This window comes from Coturnix japonica, chromosome 13 (genome assembly GCF_054131305.1).
Source record: "Coturnix japonica strain WE chromosome 13, WE-NBRP24, whole genome shotgun sequence".
NCBI classification, from domain to species: domain Eukaryota; kingdom Metazoa; phylum Chordata; class Aves; order Galliformes; family Phasianidae; genus Coturnix; species Coturnix japonica.
In genome coordinates this window covers 12325913-12348001 of record NC_140675.1, presented here as the reverse complement: position 1 = coordinate 12348001, position 22089 = coordinate 12325913, and the positions used below count along the sequence as shown (strand labels likewise).

The following is a 22089-nucleotide window of genomic DNA, read 5'->3' as shown; positions in this document are numbered from 1 at the left end:
ATTGTGTCCAAATATACTACAGCTTCTCTGAAAGCTAAAGAATATAAAAAAATAAAATAAAATTTTTCAGATTTTTTTTTTTTTTTTAAATAAGAGAACCTCCTTTTCTTCCCCTCAACCACAAACATCGATCTGGGATTAATATATGCAAAGACTGACCTGTAACAGCCAGAACAGCCTTCCTGAAAGCATGCTGCTAGTCTAGGGCTTGGTTCTTCCTGGCTCTATCTAGTTCACATCTACCACACTTCATCTACTTGTTAACACCACACTGTTACACAGCCATATGCTAGGATTGCCCTATCCTAAAGTGACCTTTCCCTGTTCCAAAGTGAGCAACTACTTGAAGTCAGTCATTTTTTTTCCCCCCAAGGACACAGAACAAGAATAACGACTTGCTTTTATGCGGCCTCTCATTCAATTAGATCAAAGCTCAAATGAGTCTTGGAAGGCAGGATGGAAAACATCAGTGAATTCATCTTATTTGTCCCCATGAAACAGTTTCCTATTCGAATCCAAGCAAGTCATTCCTGAGAAGTTTCTTTCCACAAAAGATTTCATTTATTTTTTCAGTAAGATCTTGTTTTTGACTAGTCTTTATGTATCATTTTAGATGGCTCACTCTCAGTCTACACGGTGAAGTTCTTCCATCCAGCTATTTGGTCCTCTATACTGCATTACCCCACAAAGAACAATGCTGATCCAACAAAAACCAAAAGCAGTACTATGGGCAGTGGTAACAGCACATGGGATCCCTACAACATGGAGCCATGCCCTTCCCCACTACCCAAAGGAGGCTTCCCAACACGGGCTGCATCAGGAATCCCACCTTTCTTACCAGAAGACCTGTTTTAAACTGCTCTGTTTTGTATCAGACGATTTGCATCTAATATGTTTTTCCAGTTTAGCACAGGTGGCTGCACAGGGGAGCTGTGTGCAGTTGTAATCATCACAGTACAAAAAGGAAATAAAGCTATCCAAGAGGTGGAAGGAGAGATGGGAAGATGGGGAAAGGTCTGGGGGGCAACAAGCATGAGGAGCAGCTGAGGTCCCCTGGTTTACTCAGGCCAAAGAAGAGGACGCTGAGGGGAGGCCTGGTGGGTGCCCACAGCCCACTCATGGTGGCCCACAGCCCGCTCACAGCAGCCTGCAAGGAAGGCAGCCTTAAATGAAGACAGTGCAGAATCCAAAGTCTGCATAAACTCTAACAACACTATGATTAAGGGGCTTTTCCTAGGAGTGCAATGTGAGTCAGTCAGAACCTGGGGTACTTTGATTCACCATCAAACACTGTCCTAAATTCCACCACAGATCTCGCTGATTGTCAGGTGCCCTGTACATACAGGTGTCTTTTTCCCCCCTGTTCTTGGTATCCTGTGCCAGGAGCTCAGTACCCAGTCAGACTTTGTTGCTGTGGTGTTGTTGTTTTTAACGTGACAAAAAACACAACAGTAATTTCCAATTTGTTTCCCACAGAATTCTAAAGTAGGTGTAACACTGAAATAAAACTCAAGGAGGGGAAAAACAACAACAGAAAAAAGGGAAGAAGTTGTATAATTTTAAAGCACAGGACATTGGAAAAACACAGAGACACCCTAAAACAAAACCAACAAACCAGCAATCCCAGCTTTCCTATATGAAGTCAGAGTAGTAACAAGTGATATTTCAACAAGACAAAAGCAATTCTGCTCCTCAGTCCCAACGACTCTGATGAAATTTCTCATTTGCTTCCCCTTTGGTAGGTGCTCACCCCAAGCAGCAGCATTTCCAAGTCTAAATGATTGCTCCAGCGTTCCACAAAAGATGCATTTAATAGCCCACCGCGTTCTTATACAATTTAAATAACGGATCTTGTTCTAATTAAATTGCACGTTCATCTACAGCAAGGTATTTCTTTGTTGAAAGTGGAAGGTGTATCTGCCTTGTGAAAGCACATAAGCTGCTGAAGGCTCAAACACAGGCCTCTTCCCACAGAATATGAATGATGTGTGGATATGCGCAGCGTTGATTTTTATCTGTTTCCTGCAATGCACCACTGCAGCAGCGGATTGCACATGAGAAGAAGGAGCTTGCCAACACCGCAGTAGTGTATTCTAAGATGTAGTACAAAACCTATTACTTTACCTCACCATTCCCCCGTGTCAGCAAATCGGGGCAATGTTCTGAATCGTCCTATCAGGTAATGAATGCATTGATCTAATCTGGGAGCACATGGCTTGGGAAGCCAGGCAAGGAGCAGGCTGAGCAGAAAGACCTGCCCAGCACTGTGCAGAGAGCATTATTCAACTGCTCGTGCCGCAGTGAGATTCTGGCCTGTATAACTACACAGACATCCAGTTCTTCCTATGATAACAGGTACGCTGCTCTTGGGAAGTTTGCCGCACTGCTCTGATGGAGATACTCCATAAAGCATCCTATCGGAAAACAAAGAAACTTTAGGATACATAAATCAAAGTCCTACAGCTTCATTAAGAAAAGCAAAGAGATTTCAGCTTTGTTTCTTTTAACCACCCTAAGATGTTCGTAAGAAATGTGAACTTGATTAATCCACGCAGCCAAAGCAATTCTGAGATGGCTAGGAAACGCTACAGCACAGATTCTCTGTGGCATGACTTATTTATGAGATACACTCAGCATAAAAAAGATGAGTAGGAAATGAGCAGCAACCAAATGACCGAGTGCATCTATTAACAGCTATTTGTTTTATAAAAAGAATGCTGCACTGAATAGGGCAGAAGCATTGTTGAGCCTAACCAGAAAGGCAGCAGCGTGGCAGGAAAATTCCTTCCTTCAGAAGCTCTCCATGAGCTACACACCATTCTGTCAAGACTTTAAGAGTTATTATGCATGACATTTTTATATCTGCTGTAGCTAAACAAGGCTACTGGTAGCACAGAAATTAACCCAATGGCTGAGGACTTTTCTGACAATTGTGGGTTTCGATTATGTGTATAACAAACAAGTCAGACGAGCCAAAGTCACTTCGTGCCATAAGAATAAAGCTTCCTTTTTGTCTAACAGGAGCCGAAGACAAGTTCTAGTCCCCTAGCAGCCTCCACAAGAAAAACTGCTACAAGACAATGAAATAAATCTCCCTTTCAGTTGTGTGAAAGCTACACAGAACGTTTTCTGCTTCTGCTTTCAAAGACTAAAAACCTCTTGCAAAACACAAATTCCCCCCTTAAAATCCTAAAAGGAGCATAAACTGATAAAGGCCATTAACCTGTATGCACTGAACAGTCTTATCACAGAACAGTCAGTCCTCTGAAACTGCACAACAAACATTTTGTACAGAATAAGATGGAATAGCACAGGGTATCAAACTCAGTGCGTTCTTCACCATAACAATGTATAATATCGACCTTTAATGGCCAAACTAGAAACTTCGCTTTTCTGCTGCCACTGATATTAAAGGCTCAGCATCTAAGGAAATACTCATGTTTATACAGCTACAAAGGTACCGGAGTGCTGTAAGCCAAGCAGCACATTAGTGGCTGGAACATTCAGAGAATGAAAGCAAATTCAGTATGCTCGCACAGAACGGGCTTTGATAATCCAGTAAGCTGAAGCTCTACTTCCTCATACCTCAGTACAAAACAAATTAATAATTCATTTTACAAGAGCAAAACAGGAGGTCTTTAATTCACTGGAAAATTTTCAGGTACATTCACAAAGCTTAAGTGATGGAAATGAGACAGAGGTGGTCAGAGACCTGCAGCTCAACCTCCAGACTGACAGTTCACACTGATGGATGCTCTGAACTTTGCCAACGTTCTTTGATAACAGCTTTCCTAAGCTATGAGAACACAAGACACATTTTGGAAGAGAAAAGTAGTTTTCATTTCTCACTCAAACTAAAAAGTCACGAAGATGAATGAAAGCATCTCCAGAAATAAAAATATCAGGGAAACGGGCATTCTTCTGTCAATCCTGCATCCATTAAAGACTCTGCTAATTGCTGCAGTCTCAAAGATGAATCGTGAATTACGTGTGTAGGAAGGTGGGCGACAGCTCCTCAGTTAAGAGCTTCTGTCTCTTACACTAGGATGGATGGATAGCCAGTTGTTTTAACATTTCACAATGCAGTTGGAATATTAACTTGTTTTGCAAACAAAGTTCATTTCACCTGAAGCCCAAAGGAACAAACTGGGGGCAAGGAAGGGGGGAGCAGTAAAACTGGTACTGCCAGTGTTCAGGGTGAGTGTACAGTGATCAGGGCAGGCTTCTGATGGACAGAAATGGGGAATCTCTGAAATAGACTCAAGAAGAAAAAAAAACCAACAAAACAGCCCAAAAACCCACGTACCACAACCCTCAATCCTGCCCCCTACAAGAAATATACAACACCCCCCAAAAACACCATAGCTGCCACAACAAATACTTGCCTTTCTGTAGAAACACGGAATTACTCAGATCTATGCTCACCCCCCCAACATGCTATGTTAATTATCTCAAAGCCAAAACTCCGTTAAGACAGGAAAAAATCATCCTGTTATACGTGAAGCACCTTCAACCTTACCCAATTATGTATTTAAGCCAAACACACAATATGAAATCTTTATGTTTTGAGGTTAAGGTGGTCCTGTGTGGAACCAAGAGCTGGACATGGTGATTCCCATAGAACCCTTCTGGCTCAGGACACTGTGATTCCTCCCATGCTAGAAGGCTGCAAACATACACCTACAGCAGATTCAGAGCAGCAAGGACAGCATTTCTCATTAGTTTCAGAGAAGTCAGGCCAACAATCTCCATGACATACTCCTATTTTCTTCCCAGCAATATCCAACTACTCAATAATATTTTGTTCTTTTTCTTCCTAACAGCAGCATTAGAATCTATGCATTATCTTCATGCAGAAGCCTGTAAGCCATTAATGGATTACATTTCATGTATTAACATCAGAGCTTCATTCAGAAATTTGTCCCTGATATTAAGTCTATTCTGCACAGTACTGAAAAGAATGCTAAGAGAAAGGATTTTTTTTAAATTACATGTAAAATTATGATACATACATACATATATATATATATATATATATATAGGTATGCTATATGTGCTATATATATGTGTGTGTAATTACAAATGCAACTATTCCTATCTTTTTGAGGGCCCACTGTCAGTCATTTTGACTTCAGGAAACTTATTTCAATACCAATTGGGTTCAGTTTAATAAACAAGAAGCAAACCTGCAAGTGAATGGAGCTGACATCCAGGCCCTAAATCTGTCCACTGGCATTTGTGTTAAGGAAAAAAAGTCCAGAGTCTCAGTGCAATGCAATTCTTTGACGAGCAATGCTGAGAACCATCAAATATATGAAATAGATGCAAGTCTTCATCTTGACCTATAGCTCAGCCCACTGCCCACAAGGAAACGAGGACAGAGAAGTTTGTGTGCAGGTCAGGAGCTGCTCACCCTGACAGCAAAGGGAGCAGCTTCACTGTACTGCAGCCTTAGACAACATGAATTCACTGGAAGAAGCCTGTCCTTACTGGTGTGTGAATGAATACCCAGGCAGGGACAATTCCTTTAATATTGAGTATTTCATTCTTGCAGTATTTATCCTGTTCACTCTTAATTCGGACCAAGGGGTCCTTGAAGGCCTTATGGGGTCTTGAACTATATGACCTCCAGAGGCCTCTTCCAATCCCTACAATTCTGTGACCCACAATTAAATTTCATTTCCTGAGCTGCAGGACTGTAGCAACCCTAGAAATAAACTCACAGGCAGCCTCCAGGAAGCTCAGTCTCCTACAGCAAAACATTCAGAGATGAGACAAGAACAGATGCCCTGCTGACCAGCCAGCCCTTGCTCTCCTCTCTGTATGATGGAAGAGCTCAAACCTTAGCTCAACACAAACGTCCCTTCCACAAACACCACTCACCATTTACATGCCACTGCTGTTATTTCCAAATCTTTAGTAGGCTGCTGATTACATAAAGCTGGGCACTGAAAGTTTGAGTCGATTGTAGTGTTTGGTTTCATTTATGGACATTGAGTTTGTGTTGTCAGTTAATGCAAATAGTGTTAATTTAAAGCATGGATATAAAAATTATTTAAGACAAATAGACTGCAGCAGCCAGCTGTGCTCAATGGCTAGGAAAGCTCATTAAGCAAAGCACATGCTTTTCCAGCTACAACACACCTCTGCATTCCAAGAAGTAATTCCAGCAGCACAGCAAGCTTTGGCAACATGGAGATCAGAAAAGCAAGCAGAAAAACTTCCAGGCCACTAATTACAGTGGAGGCCTATTGGATACTGGCAGCAGATCTCTCTTCCTGCTTTCCTCGCTCTCCAGAGGAGAAACCAAACCAGAAACAAGGAGGCTCTACCCCTTTGCTATTTTAACTAGCTACGTATTAAAGAGATGTTTGTCTCTAAAAACTTTTCACCTACCCACTACTGTTCCAAAGGAAGATGCTGGAAGAGCCACAGAAGTTAGTGTGAAAATTAAGTGAAGATAACATCACTTTTAGGACCAAAATCATCCCCTCCATCTTTGACACCAAGTATGTGAGCTTATTTGGAGCATTAAGCTTTATACAACCTGTCTGTATAAACACAGGTTTCTTTCTGAATCCCTTATGTTTCCTAAAATCCACTCCTTCACTCCACAATGCGCTTTTCTGGCACTACTTAAGCACATAAGACACACAATACTTCACGTCTGTGCAACAGAATGCTCTTGAAATTAGAATGCTAGAACACAAGTTACAGGACAGCAAAGGAAAAAAGCTTACACAAGTATTCAAACACAATGCTCACACCTTTCAGGTGTTCTATTAGCCATAATGCCTGTGCCCTGTAGGCAAGAGAAGTAGTTTTCTATGTAGCACGTAACAACTTCATCATAAATAAGTGGAAAATGTTCAAATTTCTATTAGAAATTTAATTTCGTTCACTGCCAGAGAGCTACAAGAACAGTACTTTGATGTAGAAGACAATTTCCTTGTCAAACTTAATGAATTACTCCAGTTATTCTTTGATTAATCACATAAATTAAGAACACGGAGAAAAGGTTCTCTAAGAAAAGGGAGATTTCTCAGAAGTTTGCAGGCACATTCAAGTGTTTTTTCATCAGCACTGAGAATCTGAGCGCTGGCGTTTCTTAGCAATAAATTAATTCCTGGGATGAAAGTGCTACTTCAGATACGGCAGTGATGGCAGGGGGGACTGAAGGAGGGAGATGGGGTCAGCAATGCCTGCATACTATTCTACAAGCATGCAGGCTGTCCTCTGAACTTAAACTACTTAGGAAAACCAGAGATGGCAAAATCCCCAATTAATATCTATTATAATATAGATAAGCAAGCAGGAATGGATCTTGCATACAAGAGAAACTTCTGAGCCTATTTCTTTCACATCATCCTTTTCCTCCACTGGCTGTAGAGAAGAACTGTCCCTTACACTGATCTTATCAAATGAGAATACAGCATTGTATGTATTATGTGTGTGTACACATATATACACATGTACAGATGTAATCATTCTGCTTAGAGGAGACAGCAATCCCAACTTCCTGTCAAGACGGCTTCAGAAGGTTCTTCATATACACTTAATGTCTACTAAATACAGAGCTCCAGGAAGTCTTCACAAATATTACACACTGCCTTTCTATATGTACGTGAACCCAGGTATAGTTTGTACGAAGGGAAAATGTATGTTATTGCAGAGGCCTTGCTCCATTTATGTCTACTTCTATTAATGCTGGAGACATTTGGCACTTCTCATTACACATTTGGACAGAAACGTATCCGTTTCTCTAAAAGCAGGCAGGCAAAAAGAAAGAAATGCACAAAAACTGCAAGATGTTCATCAGCTCCATCAAGCCTTCCGGAGCACACACACCTAGTAATCCAGTAGTGTTTAGTGCTCCAGAAATAATGCTGCCTGCAGACCGAGTTAAAGAAGGGAATGAAGACAGCCTACTTGTGCAGTACAGCTGGTCGCCAATAAAAGTACCCATGCAGATGAGATGGATGCATTCAGATGACAGTCAGAACTACAGTTACTGCATGCTTGACAAGCATAAAAACCCAGACCTGAGACTCTCGGTGACATCAGCAAACACTGGGCTCACAGCATGTCCATTAGCACTAATATTAAGAGAAGTAGCTTTTCATTTACCAAACTGTACAGCTGAGCTACAGAATGCTCTCAGAAAAAAACAAACCTATTCAAATGTAATTTACATTTCATCTTATCAGAAGAGTTCAAGGGTACTTGGGTGTGCATGCACTGTAACATGAAGCAGAACAGACGAGAAGTTGTATGAGCAATAATTGCTTGAATCAAAATAATCTATTTGGAAAGCAAAACTCAGGTATCTGAGGACTCAAACAGAGAAGAGGTAAAGTAAAATAAGAAGAGGAAATACAATCAATTTCAGTTATCTAAGACCATTTGATGAGCAGAAAATAGGTTGAAATAACCTGAAGTCTGTTTGGAGATAGCAAATCACACTGCAGTTCTTCAGAGAAGGGATTATTATTACCAGAAAGGATTTGCAAGTATTACCAGCCAGTCAGCTGCAACACCTTGAAATACAGATTTGCTGTGTTTGATAAACACTCAAAACGCAGCCCATCCACACCAACCACTGCACTGCACTTTCAGCACAAAACAAGGCGTTAGAGAATTTACAACAAATCCTCCATTATCTCTGCCATAAATCAACTATAAAATCATGTCCTTTCATATTCTGCAGAACAGTCAAGCTCTGCCTCTAACAGTCAACACAGAAATGAAGCTTTTCCAAACAAAGTTGACTGAAACAACAGAGGAAGAGATCAGACGGGACTGTGCCCTCCTTATTCATCTTCCTGAGGCACACTGTTGGAAGAGGCAGAGAACAGCAGCCTACCAAGCACAGCAGTGTGAGAAGGGACCACAACTCTGTTCTGAAATGCACCCCTAGCGCAGTGCTATGGCTCACGCAGTCACACACACACTACCAGCTCTATTCACCTTGCGTTGAGGCAGTTTCATCTTTCCATCTTTACAGCAAAAGAAGATACTCTCTCTTCATGGGCAGCTAGACTCTGCTTCTACCAAGGAAAAAGAAAGTCAGAAACAGAAGCTATTTGAATGACAGCAGTTCTGTACTCAGAAGGATTTAGGCAGCTCTTATGCTGACAAACACTCTCTTAAAGGGGAAAAGAAATTCAACATAACTATTAATATTACAAAGTTAATAATAATACTAAGTTCCTCTTTTAACCGAGGAGACAGAACACCAACAGCCACATACAGTCAAAGAAATGAACACAGGAAGATAAAGGCAAAAATAGTCCTGGATGCAGCCTGAGCACATTGCCCTGACAGAACATGGACAACCATCAAATAACCTTCAGATTAGCAAACACGATCCTTAAGAGGCAGAGAAGAAAGATTCTGCATTATGCTGGATACATAAATCATAAGTATCTTGTATTACCATTCTCAGCTTCTCCTTCCCAAGGTTAAGCAAATTACCATTGACTCTATTATCACGTTTCTGCTGGACTCATTTTTTATATACATGTACACCATTGTCTGGCCATACACACACATACAGCCAAACAAAAATGTACAGTCACACGGAAATGAAATTAACCAAAAACAAAAATCCATCACAGGGATATTTTAATTTAGACTTAAAAAAGAACCAACAACAACAACAAAGAAAACTTGGAAATATTTCCATCAGCTGAAATGCCTGATCTCCAACCAGCAGCAGCACCACCAGAAGGAATAAACGCGTCTTCTTAAGGCTTCTAAGCACCAAAACATTTTCTCATCACACAGTTCTGCTCTCTGGTGATAAGAGATAAAGTTCTCCAGCACTCCTCCATTAGACTGGTAGAGAAATGAGAAAGAGTTTCTAAGGCCATTTACATGAATTATCTGCATTTTAAGTAAAACAGCATAGATGAATTAGCTGTATGGGTAACACTGACACAGCTCAGAGTCAGAAACACCAACACTACACTGGGTGCTGCCCCATAGATGAGAGCTGGGCAAAGAAGGTTAACGAAGCAGCCACACTCAGCAAACAGGCTGCTAGCAAAATTAATAACATTAATGCTTTGTTCCTTCATCAGACACAAATTACAATTGCAGTTTTATTGCTCCATATTTTGCTCAAACATACCCTGGTGTACTTTGCCACAAATCTACACTTTGAAATCAATGGAGTAATTAGAAAAGGGAAAAAAAAAATAGTACATTGAGCAGCATTTCCATAATTTCTCATAAGAAATGATAAACAGACATTAGATACCATGAGCTGCTTCTGAGGGAAGTAGAAATATACTCATTTGATTTTCCCATTAGAAAAAAAAAAACACTTCCAACTGGCTTCCCATGAGTAAACATGCAGAGGAACAAAAAACCAAGGCAGGTTGGTGGCAGCAGATCTGACCCACAGCCACAGCAACACCTTCCTGCCTTCCACAATGATAAAATTTGCTTTGAAGGGATTTGTATTTGAATTTCAGCACAGGCACGTGCCAACAGAGCAAGCTATTGGTTATGTTTCAGATCCAAATGTACAGCACAGAACGCAAGTATTTAAAATAACACCACCACCAAGGAAAAAATGAAAGTCTATCCATGAGAAAGATCTGCGTTCACACAAACAGGAGGTGAAGTCTACACAATAATTGCTCCTGACATAATTATATCCTCTGGAGAAAGGAAACTTGGCCAAGAGTGCTGCACCAAGGACTCCTGCTGAGAACCCTGTGTGAGAAGAACTGCTACGTGCATGGGGCAGACAGAGCCAGCTGTACAGCCACAAACACTTCAGGTAGAATCAAGCCAAAACCATATTTCATCTTTGAAATACAAAGGTACAGTCGCACCTGAACAGCGCTCTGGTTTGTTCCATACTGCTTGGATAACCGGCTGGAGAACTGGTCACTGGAGCTACCTCATATAGCAGGAGATCCTGAGTTTCCATATTAGGGCACTCCTTCCCCAAAGCATCCCTGTACACACAGCAGTTTCGCTTCCACTGCTTCTACCTTCCCACACTTTCCAGTATGGGCTATGGGAACTTCCTTCTCCCACCGTTTTCATTTAACTTCCCTTGCATACAGAAACTGGCAAAAAAAATATGGACTTTTTTGTTTTGTTCTACCTTATATTGATTACTTCCTAAGACTGAGCTGCTGAGATGCCTGAACAGGCTAAAAGATTGATGGCGTGGGTTCTACATGCCCTGCCTTCCCTCCTGAATGTCAGTTGTCTTCAAGATGGTCTGCTGGTATCCACAGCTTCCTCTTCACTATGAAACTAATTTGATGCAAACTCTGAAGGTTACCACATTGCATTCCAACAGGGAAACGTCATCATAAGGTAGGACTCCACAAGCCCTGCCCCAAAGCTGCAAAATGACTGAGGTCTGAAATCAGTCAGTTCAAGTACACAGATCAGATTAATGCTTCTCCTCTCCCAGCTGAGCAACTGAATTGAGCTGGAGAGAAACAGAGAAGAAGGCCATCCTTGGACATGAGGATCTGAAGATGCATTCTCATGAGAATGAGAGAACATATATATACCCATGTTATATATATATATATATATAATTATTTTCTCTCCTTGTTCTTTCCCATGCTACAGGAACATTAACAGTTTCCAAGAACTCTTAATTATTGCTCCCATCATACCAACAATGTTCAGTGGCAGATGAGGTGTATGTTTTCCTGTGTCCTTTGCTAGTTTGTCCTTGTTTCCTAAAGGAAGACGTACTCACCAACACTATCTGCTGGTTAGGGCGTTAGCTGGTATACTAATGGCTCATTAAAAACTCTAGATTCGTTCCTGAAATTAAGAGAGTAGCAAAAATTTATGCATGCTCAACACTGGTAAAAAGAAAATGAAGCTGCATCTGGTATTAAAAATAACCACAGTGCAATCTGTCTCATGCTAAGAACAGAGAACTCATCTTGCAGTTCGCTCCAAACAAACCCCCGTTCCTGCACTCACAGAAATGGTACCAGTAATTAATTTACCATACATAACACACGTGGCAGTGCAGGTTCCACCTCAACATATTGTTCACTCAGACAAGGCAGTTGGGACCAGAAATAAGACAGAGAACTCAACCCCTCTCTCATTAGCCAGCTCCAAAGAGAAATGCAGGATAAAGCTGGCTGGGTTCATAAAGCCCCTGTATACTGAAAAATGTCATCTAATAAACATATGCGAACTACTGCATCGGGATGGGAATAACAAGGGAAAACATGGGAGTGAAGGAGAAAAGGTGAATTCTTACACCTTCTACCTTAGCAAAAACCTGAATTGTATTGGCATACGTCACTTGAAAGAATAGTTAAAAGTATGATGTACGAGCAGGGGATTTTCAAGGGAACTATTACAATTGCAAATCAGTAATCTCACAAAGACGAGAGCAAAAGCATTAAATGAGATCCCATATAGATTTCTAGTGCTGATCTCTTGCTCTGTTTCTATGGTTATAAACACGCACACTGCTCTGCGGACAAACACATTGTCTTTATGCTTTACAGCAGGATTAGAAGAAGAATGCGAGAGCACTGCCTCAGGCCTTCTCAAGAGTATCTCAAGTTGCTTAAGAGCCATCCCTGCCAAGTAAAGAGGTGGTTCACCCAGTTCTGGTTTTCAAGATAGTGTTTCTTACAATCTAGCAGAGCAAATAACTAAGACAAAGAACGTAAAATAGAGAAGGTAGCATGACACATATAACACGTGTGACACCGGAGCAAACCTTCCTGACCTCATTTCTGGATCTTGACCTACAAGAGCACATTCAGAATAAGGTAACTTCCACAGCAACTTCTCTTATTTCTTAAGAGATAATGGAGTTATCAGTGATGCAACACTTCGCCACTGCACATAATCACACTGATGCTGGAAATATGCTGCGAAAAGCATTAGTGACTTTACCTCATACTGAACAAAGGCAAGCCTCGCTTCCCTAGTAATCAACCAACACTGTCTGCAGGATGCTGTGGGTTCCCCTCCCTCAGAGGTCCCACACTAAGTACCCTACATTTATCAGCATCGTGAGGGCAAATCCTGAATTGTTCTGAATGACCTTAGATAGTGGGCCAAAAAGCATCCATTTCCCTTTTCATAGCCCTACAGCATCACTGTGACAGAACAGCCCCTGGTGTGGATGCTCCCAGAATACCTGCAAGAGATAGCAGTGAGGAAGTAACAACGGTGACCTCTACTCTGTGATCTGTGTTACAGCAGCATCTTCCAATTAGCCCAAATAACAACATCGCCTCTGTAAATTACAGCCATAAATACCAGGGGTAAGATACGTATCCTTAGGCATTAACAGAGAAGTACAGAAGAAATATTCAAAGTGAGGTCACATTAGAAGAATTTAACCTAGCTGAAGTAGTATCTTACGGGCCAGCACCTAGATGTACTAAGAAAGAATTAGCTCTCAAAATGTCCTTCAGAAAACTGTAAAGATAGGTGCAGCAGGAAAATTACAATTCCCCAGAATCAAACCAATCTACTCACTAGCATATCTTTAAAGAAAATGCAAAGCTTTCACAGTACCTAATTATTGCAGACCACGCAACTACAACAGCACAGGGGGCACTGTTCAATTCCCTTTTCAATTCCACCCATCCTACCTTAAAAGCCTTCTGTCCATTTCAGCCCAAACACAATACAGATACCCTCAAGGCACAACCAGAAGCATTACCCATGACCAGAAGATCATCCATCCACCTCTTCACTCACACTCCACAGAAATGCATTTCACTGGAGAACAGTTCTCCCCAAAGTCAGAATGGCCATAAACAGGGGGAAGAGAGGCTGACTGCATGAGTTCTACAGCACATGGCCATGCAATAAGACTCCTGAAATAATTTTCTCTGGTGTAGCATATAGCCAACATATCTGGCAAGAAGCAACTTTAAGCATGTGTTGCTGTGACAGCACTGAATTATCGCCCCAGATTAACACTTACAACCTTGGCACGAAGAGCAGCATGCTCAGATAGCGCCAGGAACAGCACTGTGGGATTGGACCTGAAAGGGTGAGCACACAGTAAAGAGTTAATAGCACAGAAATGCAGACATTTGCCTAAACTGTAAACACACTGATAATTTTGAGGGAGAAATGCAGGGTATAGTCAAAGAAGGCCACCAAGTGAAACTCCAGGTATGGAAGGAAAAAGACACTGCCTACGACAGAAAATATACCCTAAAGAAGAGCTACAGAGGAGAAGTAACACTTCAGAGAACAGCCCAGACTTCTGGCTAATGCAGAAACATCTGAGCATCCAGACAAACCAACCTGACACAACATCCACTGCTCCAAAAACTAGAGGCAGACTGTGGAGAGAAGCAATCAGAAAGATTTTTTCCTATGAGATTCCACCGAGCATCAGCTACACCTACGGTGCAGCGTTAGTTTGCTTCAAGAACCAGAATAAAGGTAAAGTATTAACACTGATAGAATTGATCTCACAGATTAAGTGTTCTAATCCCAAGATCTTAACTTGAAGGAAACACTGAATCCCCAGAAGCTAAGCTGTATGACTCGCAGCAGAGGAACAGGTGATGCTGTGGGATTCAATGCTGAGGAAAACCAGGACAAAAGGATTCAACCTGTTAAAAAATAAAGGTACTTTAATACACAATTAGTACAAGCTGGACATAGAAGTACGCTTACAGTGACAGGAACAGCCTGATGGCATCAAACGTACCCCAAGTAGATATAACAGATCTCTAAACTCTCAAATGAGAGAACATTCCAGTGAATTGCATTATAAAATACATTGGAAATTTTGTAAGCAAATGATGGTAATTCATCCCCTACCTTGCTAGGACATTTCAGTTCCCTTAGATCCGAAGCATCACCATGTAACAAGGCAGCAAAAATGTCCAGCAAAGAGGAGTAATCACTGAGCTGAAGCAGTCTGTTAATTGAAGTCAGCTTGGGATAATCTGCTTTGGAAAGGAATCAGGGAAGCACACCTAGAGCTCTGAATGCTGGCTTTCAATGACAAAGTCAACACTATGGGATTGGAAGACCAAAGCTCATCCAAGGGCACAGCTCTGTGCACACACGTTTCAGACCTCTGGGGTGGAGCTCTACAGTTTCAGCTCCACCAGACTGCTCCTAAACACAACTTAATGAAACACCACTTAACTCACAGCCTTCACATGAACTGCACTCGCTGCTGCCATCTACAATCAACCACTCAAAGGAACAAAACCAACCAAACCCCACCAATTTCAACCAAAACTTACTGCACTGTCTCCGGCAGCAGGAGATGCTATAGGAGGAGATGTGAGGCAATGCTTTCTGTGACCCATCTGCTTAAAGCTCTCTCCTCCTCCAGCACAGAGTGTCACTGGAGGGGCAGGCTGGTCCATGCTGGGCCCACGGTACCACCCACACCCTCCTGGAGGCTGACAGGTTGGCCTGCTTTGGTTTGTTTTTAATTCCCAAGGTCTGCACACTGTTCTGAGGAGATAAAGCCTTTTTACATACATACATACATACATACTACTGTGCTGAGTTTATAGGCTTATTTAGATCAGATACTTGAAGAAATCTGGCACAAATAAGCCTATGAGCTATTGGTATTTTTTTTCCCCAAGCTGCAGGTCAGAGTGTTGCATTATATCAACTATCTGTGCAGCAAATGTAAGCAAATGAGTAAAGTCCAGGCTTGGCAGCTATCTTGGGCTGCTGGATTAGAAGTGTCATCTGCATTACTGAGGCAATGAGACTAATACCTTCCGGGGCAAGAGAACGATGAAGCATCAAGGTAGTCTGCATCTCTGAGCTCCACCAGAAAACATCTCCTGTTTGAGCAGCCACCAGTTAATAGGATTCTTCAAGGTGCTTCATGCAGTTGCTGCCCTCACCTGCACTGGACTGAAATCAAACACATGTTTTTTCACAAAGCACGTCTGCAGCTGAGGATGTTCTACTGCTGCTGGAAGACTATGCTGTCCTGGAGCTCATTCCCAAGTATGAACAGAGCCACAGGGCTGAGGTGGACCAGGCCTGCCTACCTACTACAGCACCAGCTACAGATCACACTGGTTTTCTATAGCATGATTTCCCTTAAGAACTAGAAAGTCACCTCAAAAAATGAAGCGCTAAAAACTTCTGATATCTTCCATTTTGAGCACACTTAAAGCAGTTCCTCTCATGTAGCAACATGAAGGGTATTTTTAAAATAAAAAAGAAAATGCATCAGTGTGAACAAACTTTCTTTTCTGGGTAAACAATATTTTTAGTAGTAGAGGAAAAAACAGGCAGTATCATAGTGGCTCAACATTAAGTTATTGATCTGGTTGGCTGTACAAGCTCCAGAATGCAGCACTCAGACACAAGAAGCTAGCATTAAACTAGGGGGAAAAAAAAGAGGTGCTAATATACTCGAAACACATCAAAAGCCAAATCTCACAGCACACATCCCAGAAGTGGAACCCAGGGCACTCCTGGCCCTTCCAGGCTTCCCCAGCCCCAGAAGGACAAAGGCAGCACCAGCTCTGACCCTGCCCTGGTGGGGCTGTGGGTGCCCACACCTTTCCCCAACCCAGGATGCATGGGGCTCTGCGATGCTCCTGATGCCTCCATCTGCCATAGCGGTCCCCCAGGGATGCAGCCAGCTGGCATCATTTGGAACGGCCTTCCGGCTGCTCTAAACTGCACAGGGGAGTAGGCCAGAGGGAAGCCAGTCCCATAAATAGCTAATTTACAATCCCATTATCCCATCTCCTCAACTCTATGCGGGAGACACGTGCTCTGTGACCAGATACTTAAAACAAAAACAATAATCACCATCGTTATTCAAAAAAAAGTTAAAACATCTTCACAGGGTTTGATTACAAAAGATAAATCTGAACTTCGAGGCTGGCCTATTAGGGAGGGAAACAAGCGCTCATAACTTGATTACTCAGAAAAAACACTATTCATTTCATTAAATTAAATGTAATGTGAAAAGTGGATTTTCTGTAATAGCCGATCACAAATTACAGGCATTCTACACTCGCTGGTTCATTTATTTTTCACAAGGAAACTGGAGCAGGAGCAAATTATTTGCATACAGGAGAAAGTTCTCATGACTACATAACATCAGAGTAGTTTCACCTCTCCAGCTGAGCACATGAGCACACCCGCAAAAGCAACCACAGCAAGAAAGCTGGAAGCCAGAGAACCACAGAAGGTTAAGTTGGAAGGGACTTTATAGTCCCTCCAGCCCCATCCCACCATGAGCAGGCTGTCCCCACCAGCTCGGGCTGCTCAGGGCCCATCCACAGCCTCAGGTACCTCCAGGGATGGCATGCATTACCAATCACAGAATCTTGGGTTGCACAGCTGGTAGCTGGAAGGGAGGAATGATGGGATCCCTCCTGGCTACCAGCTGTGCAACTGCCCATTCAATGTCATGCTGACACACAGCACACTTCCAAGCCGGATGGAATATTAAGAAAACAAGGCTTTTTTCTCCCCCATCTTTATCTCTTGTCCTTTCTGGTTCATGACACACTTGCAGCAGCACAGTGTGACAGCACTAACACACAGAGAGGTGCTGGTGATTCTTTACACTGCTAAGGAAAGGCACCCACAGCCAAGGCGCTGGAATTTCCCAGCTGCCAATCTCCAGCAGTAACACACAAAAAGCTCTAAACTTCCCATCTCCTGCTTCTCCAGTGAGTCACTGAATTACAGAACATCCCAAGTTGGAAGAGACCCACAAGGATCATCCAGTCCAACTCCTGGCTCCACACAACAACTGGAATCCAAGCCCTGTGTCTGAGAGCACTGTCCAGACACCCTTTGAGTCAAATACTGCCTGACTACTGACTGCACATCTCTATATATCCATATATATCCATCCATATATCCATACCTGAATGCCACTTTTTCCACCCAAACCACATGCCAATTCCAGCACACATTTGTAGCTCAATAATACCCACAGGTATCACTAGTTTTTACACACTAACTCAAGCATTTACAGTCAGTCAGGTTTGCTAACTTACTCTTTTTCCTCCTTGCCATCATTTCTCAGTGTTTTTACCACTGCTTGAAATCATTTAACAGCTCCAACCCACAGGTACAACGTGATTACAGAACTGAACGGCTTGCTTTACAACGAATTGCTGTAATACAGTTGTTCTTCTGGCTACTCCTGAACTGGAGTTTCCAGCTACTTCTCCATTCAGACTTGTGTAGAACACAGCCCTTCAAGGAAGACAAAACTCCACCTCCTGCTGCACGAAATCTTTCAGAAAGAGCCTGAAAAAGCAGCACTGATTATGATACATTCCGAGGAGTTCAGGCATATCATGATCTCTTCCTCAACGTTTCCTTTTAGCTAAATACTTCACCACGTGGATGGCCAAAAACATTATCTAGCACCATAAAGTGAGCTCATTAAAGCTCCACGTGCATTATTCATTTTTCAGCTTGGCACTATTTCACAAATACACACTGCTACTCCTTGTAATTATGAACTCTGGAACCACTCCACTGCACTCTGTGTTTCAGGCCCCTTCAATTAGCCAACAAGTGATGGATAGTAACTCCTCTGCATGGGCAAATCTGCATCGATTCCGATAACTGAATCAATGCAGAAAGCTGGAAAGAGATACAGAAAAAAACAACAAAGTGGATTTACTGGGGGCATCACAAACATTGAACATCACAAAGTCCAAAGTCGTAGAATTCTTATGTGACAACAAAAATCATTACAGGTATTAATATAAAATTCTTCTGGGTGAAGTTTAAGATCAGTTTCCTCATGGAACAGCCTTACAGTGACAGAAGAAGCCTTGTTCCTCTTCACACACCGAACTTGTGGAATTATTTTTACTCCTTTGCCTGTTCTGCTCTCCACATCACTGTTAAGATCACCCCACTGCCATGAGCACAAACTGCTGTCAGAAATTACCAATGAATTAACACAACTTCTAAACGTACCTAGTAATTCACTGGGTGGAAAGGAACACCTACTAAGCAAGCATGACAAATCTGCAATGCACAGAAAGCAACGACTATGTGAGGATTTCACCCTGCTCACAAGCAGCCGAGTAGGGCAGCAATAAAGTTTAAGAACAAAATGAGGCGCTGCTATGAGGATAACCCAGCACAAGGCAAAGAAAAACACACAGCCTTAAGACAAATGTTGCATTTGTCACCAGAGGGCACAGGGTCACTAAGGCTCACCTAACACCGATGAGGTACTGGAATGAGTCAGCTATCTCAGCTGTCTTCACTTATGGAGCTGTCATACATCTGGAGCAAGATAAATCTTAGTTTTATTTGGCAAGTTCATCCTAAAGAATGTCCTTTAAAAATCTAACTTGCGTGTAGGAACAAATCTGAACGCATAGGGAGGGGAAGAATGGCTTTAGTATGGGGATCTTTTTGGTAGAAATGACTGTGATGCCAGCGAGTAAATGCAAAGACAAACATTACGGATGCTGTTTTCTCTCTCCGTGCCAACACGCTGCACTGAGTCAAGTCATGCCTGCACTTCACAGAAAACAAAAGCAAAACGTGCATACAGGCCTTGGCATTAAATTCAGGAAGATAAATCTAAGTGGTCTTTTTCTCAGATGCACATACTGCTGAGTGAAACTGCAGAGCAATCACTACGGATGAACACAACGTCACATCGGTGTTTGATACCCCATCGACCACGCCACCCAACTGCATCCAAACACTGCTGGGCCTTTTGTGTGGTTAGGCAAAAGGAATCATTGTTATTACTAATTCTGTAACTTTTAGAGTTATATGTATTACTTTCTAAATGGTGAACTGACACGTGCATGAACAACTAGTCTAACATACAGGGCCAAGAGCTGCACCACGGTACTCCGGACTAAAAGCACAACAAAGATGAGATCTGCTTCTCACCACTGCCGATACCGCGAGGATGTTTAATAGATTTGACACGTTTATTGCTGTCAGCATTTGTTACAGGACATCACAATTTGCCCTGGTCCCAATATTGAAGCTAAGAAAGATATCGCATCTGCTGAACACGTTGCAAACAACTTTTGTAGCCATGTCCACCCTTCCCGCAGTGTCACCTTGCCCAACAGCCCATTTTTCCATTTGCTGACAGATTTAACACACTGCGGACCTTCACAGGAGTGTTTCCCAGGGATGGGCTGGCATCAGCAGCACGTTGTGCACAAGACAGACAAGCAGAGTCACGTTAATTTCAAGCTCCATTAAGCACAGGAAAGGAAGAAGGCAAAAAGAAACCTCAGAGATGCATGGAAAAATAAAAAGGGAATTTTCAAGTAGTGTTACAAATAACCAACCAGCTTTGAGAAAGCCTCAACTAATGCTCTGCACAACCAGGTGGCTGCAAAAAGACTGGAGTATTTGCTTTATTTCAGACACAAAAGATTGTGAGGAGACAGACTGTTTGCTAATCTGTTACCTACTGATAAAGCGAATCTCAGGTTACTTTGAGTCAACTGGTGTCTGGTAACAGCTCACTTTGCTGGTTATCAAATAGGTCTTGAAATAGATAAAAGTGAGTATTTTTCTAAAACAGGAGATACCGTCACAGCAGAGGCTGCCTCTGCACTGAGTCAAACCAGGCACCGCTCTGAAGCTGCTACACAACGTGGTACCACTGTTTGGAAATGTGTTCTGAACCAAACGGAACAGAGGTTAACTTTGCACTGACTCACTCCTACAGCACCGATTGTACCAGCAGCAAATGCAGCAAAGTTCTCCTCTGAAATTAAGCAGGCTGTACCTAAAGGACTGCCAGATCAATATGCAAAAGAATACAACTACCAAGACGCAGCTTTCAACCAGTCAGAATCCATCTATCAGCTCCTAGAACTGCTTCTGCTACAGGAAGGCTCCCAACTCAGCCCTCTCGGGTAACATATGGCTCTCCCTACACTCCAGGGCTGCTTGCTGACAACACAGGCCGGGCTCACACAATAAACCCTCATGTTATCACAGCCTTTCCCTCACTTAGCTCCACTGCCCATCGGTTAACAAGAGGCTGCTCAGGGCACTTCTTGCTGCCCCCACATGTAGAGAGGCTCTAACAAAGAGGGCTCTCCTGTAACAATGTATTTCTAGCAAGTCCAGCAAAACGCACATAGGTCACCTTCAGATTTTGCCTTTCCCACTGTGTTGCTACAACTGATAAATAAGCAAAAAAACCCATTTATATTGCTCCATACCTTCAATGCTGCCATGAGTCAGAAACACTTGGAGAACCAAGAATGAGCCAGGAACGCACAAGAAGAAAAAAAAATAATCAAGCGGTCATCAATCAAAGGAAATTTAATGAATGGGCCCTACCAGGAAACAGGAGCAAGAATCAAGACAAGTATCAGTGCTAGGTTTAATATGGGAAACAGAAGCACTCCAACTGAGTTCATCTTTCTCTGGTTTAAAAGGAAGTCAGGAGAAGCCACCAGCAGCAACTTGCACTGTCCATCTGCAGCATCCACCCACTGACTTGTTTCTCTGGTCACCAAGACAGAAAATCCTCAAATGAAAGAAAGGGTGGAAGGTGCAGAAAGATTTGCAGCTCCAGTTTCACATTAGTGCTACAGATTAAGAAAGAACAATGAGGATATCAGCTGGCCTTTGTTTGGGGTATAAAGCTTTGATGGCTTATAACAAAGCTCAACACATAGTCCAACAACTCAAGCAAACCAATTTTGCTTTGCTTGCCTTCATACCATCAGCAGTCAATTTTGGTTTTAGAGCTTTGAAGATTTCAGGAGGTTTGTAGCAAATCACATCACTGACTTCAGACAAAATTAAAGAGGTGCCACAACTACCCCCCAAAAAACAATCTGGCTATCAGCAAACTTTTACTCCTGATAAGGCTGCAGAAGGAAGTTTCTCCATGAATGTCTTCATTTGAAGTAGTAGTAGGAAATGAAGTAGTCTTCATTTCCTTCACTTTTTGTCTCTCCATTCATATTAAAAAGAAGTAGAAAACTACTACTCATAAGTCAGCCCCAACAATAGGGATCTCCATGACCTTTGTACCAGACTGCTTGTGTTGATCCCAGAGCAAGAGAGACAAGTAAGTATTCTGTAAGTCCTGATGGTTCCAAGCCCACAGCTCAGAACTTACTA

The 22089-nt window shown here is 42.3% G+C and overlaps 1 protein-coding gene across 4 annotated transcripts in view; it reads right to left on the bottom strand.

The window, feature by feature from the left end:
• The window catches only part of USP22 (ubiquitin specific peptidase 22), an 88050-nt gene that overhangs the window by 59770 nt on the left and 6191 nt on the right, over window positions 1-22089 (bottom strand). Inside the window, exon 1 of one of the 4 annotated variants that reach the window (XM_015876788.3) lies at window positions 8968-8988. The exons of the other annotated variants lie outside the window; for them this stretch is intronic. Coding sequence (XP_015732274.1) covers window positions 8968-8988 — 21 coding nt within the window. Of the gene's footprint in view, window positions 1-8967; window positions 8989-22089 lie in introns of those variants that run through there. 4 annotated transcript variants of the gene reach the window in all.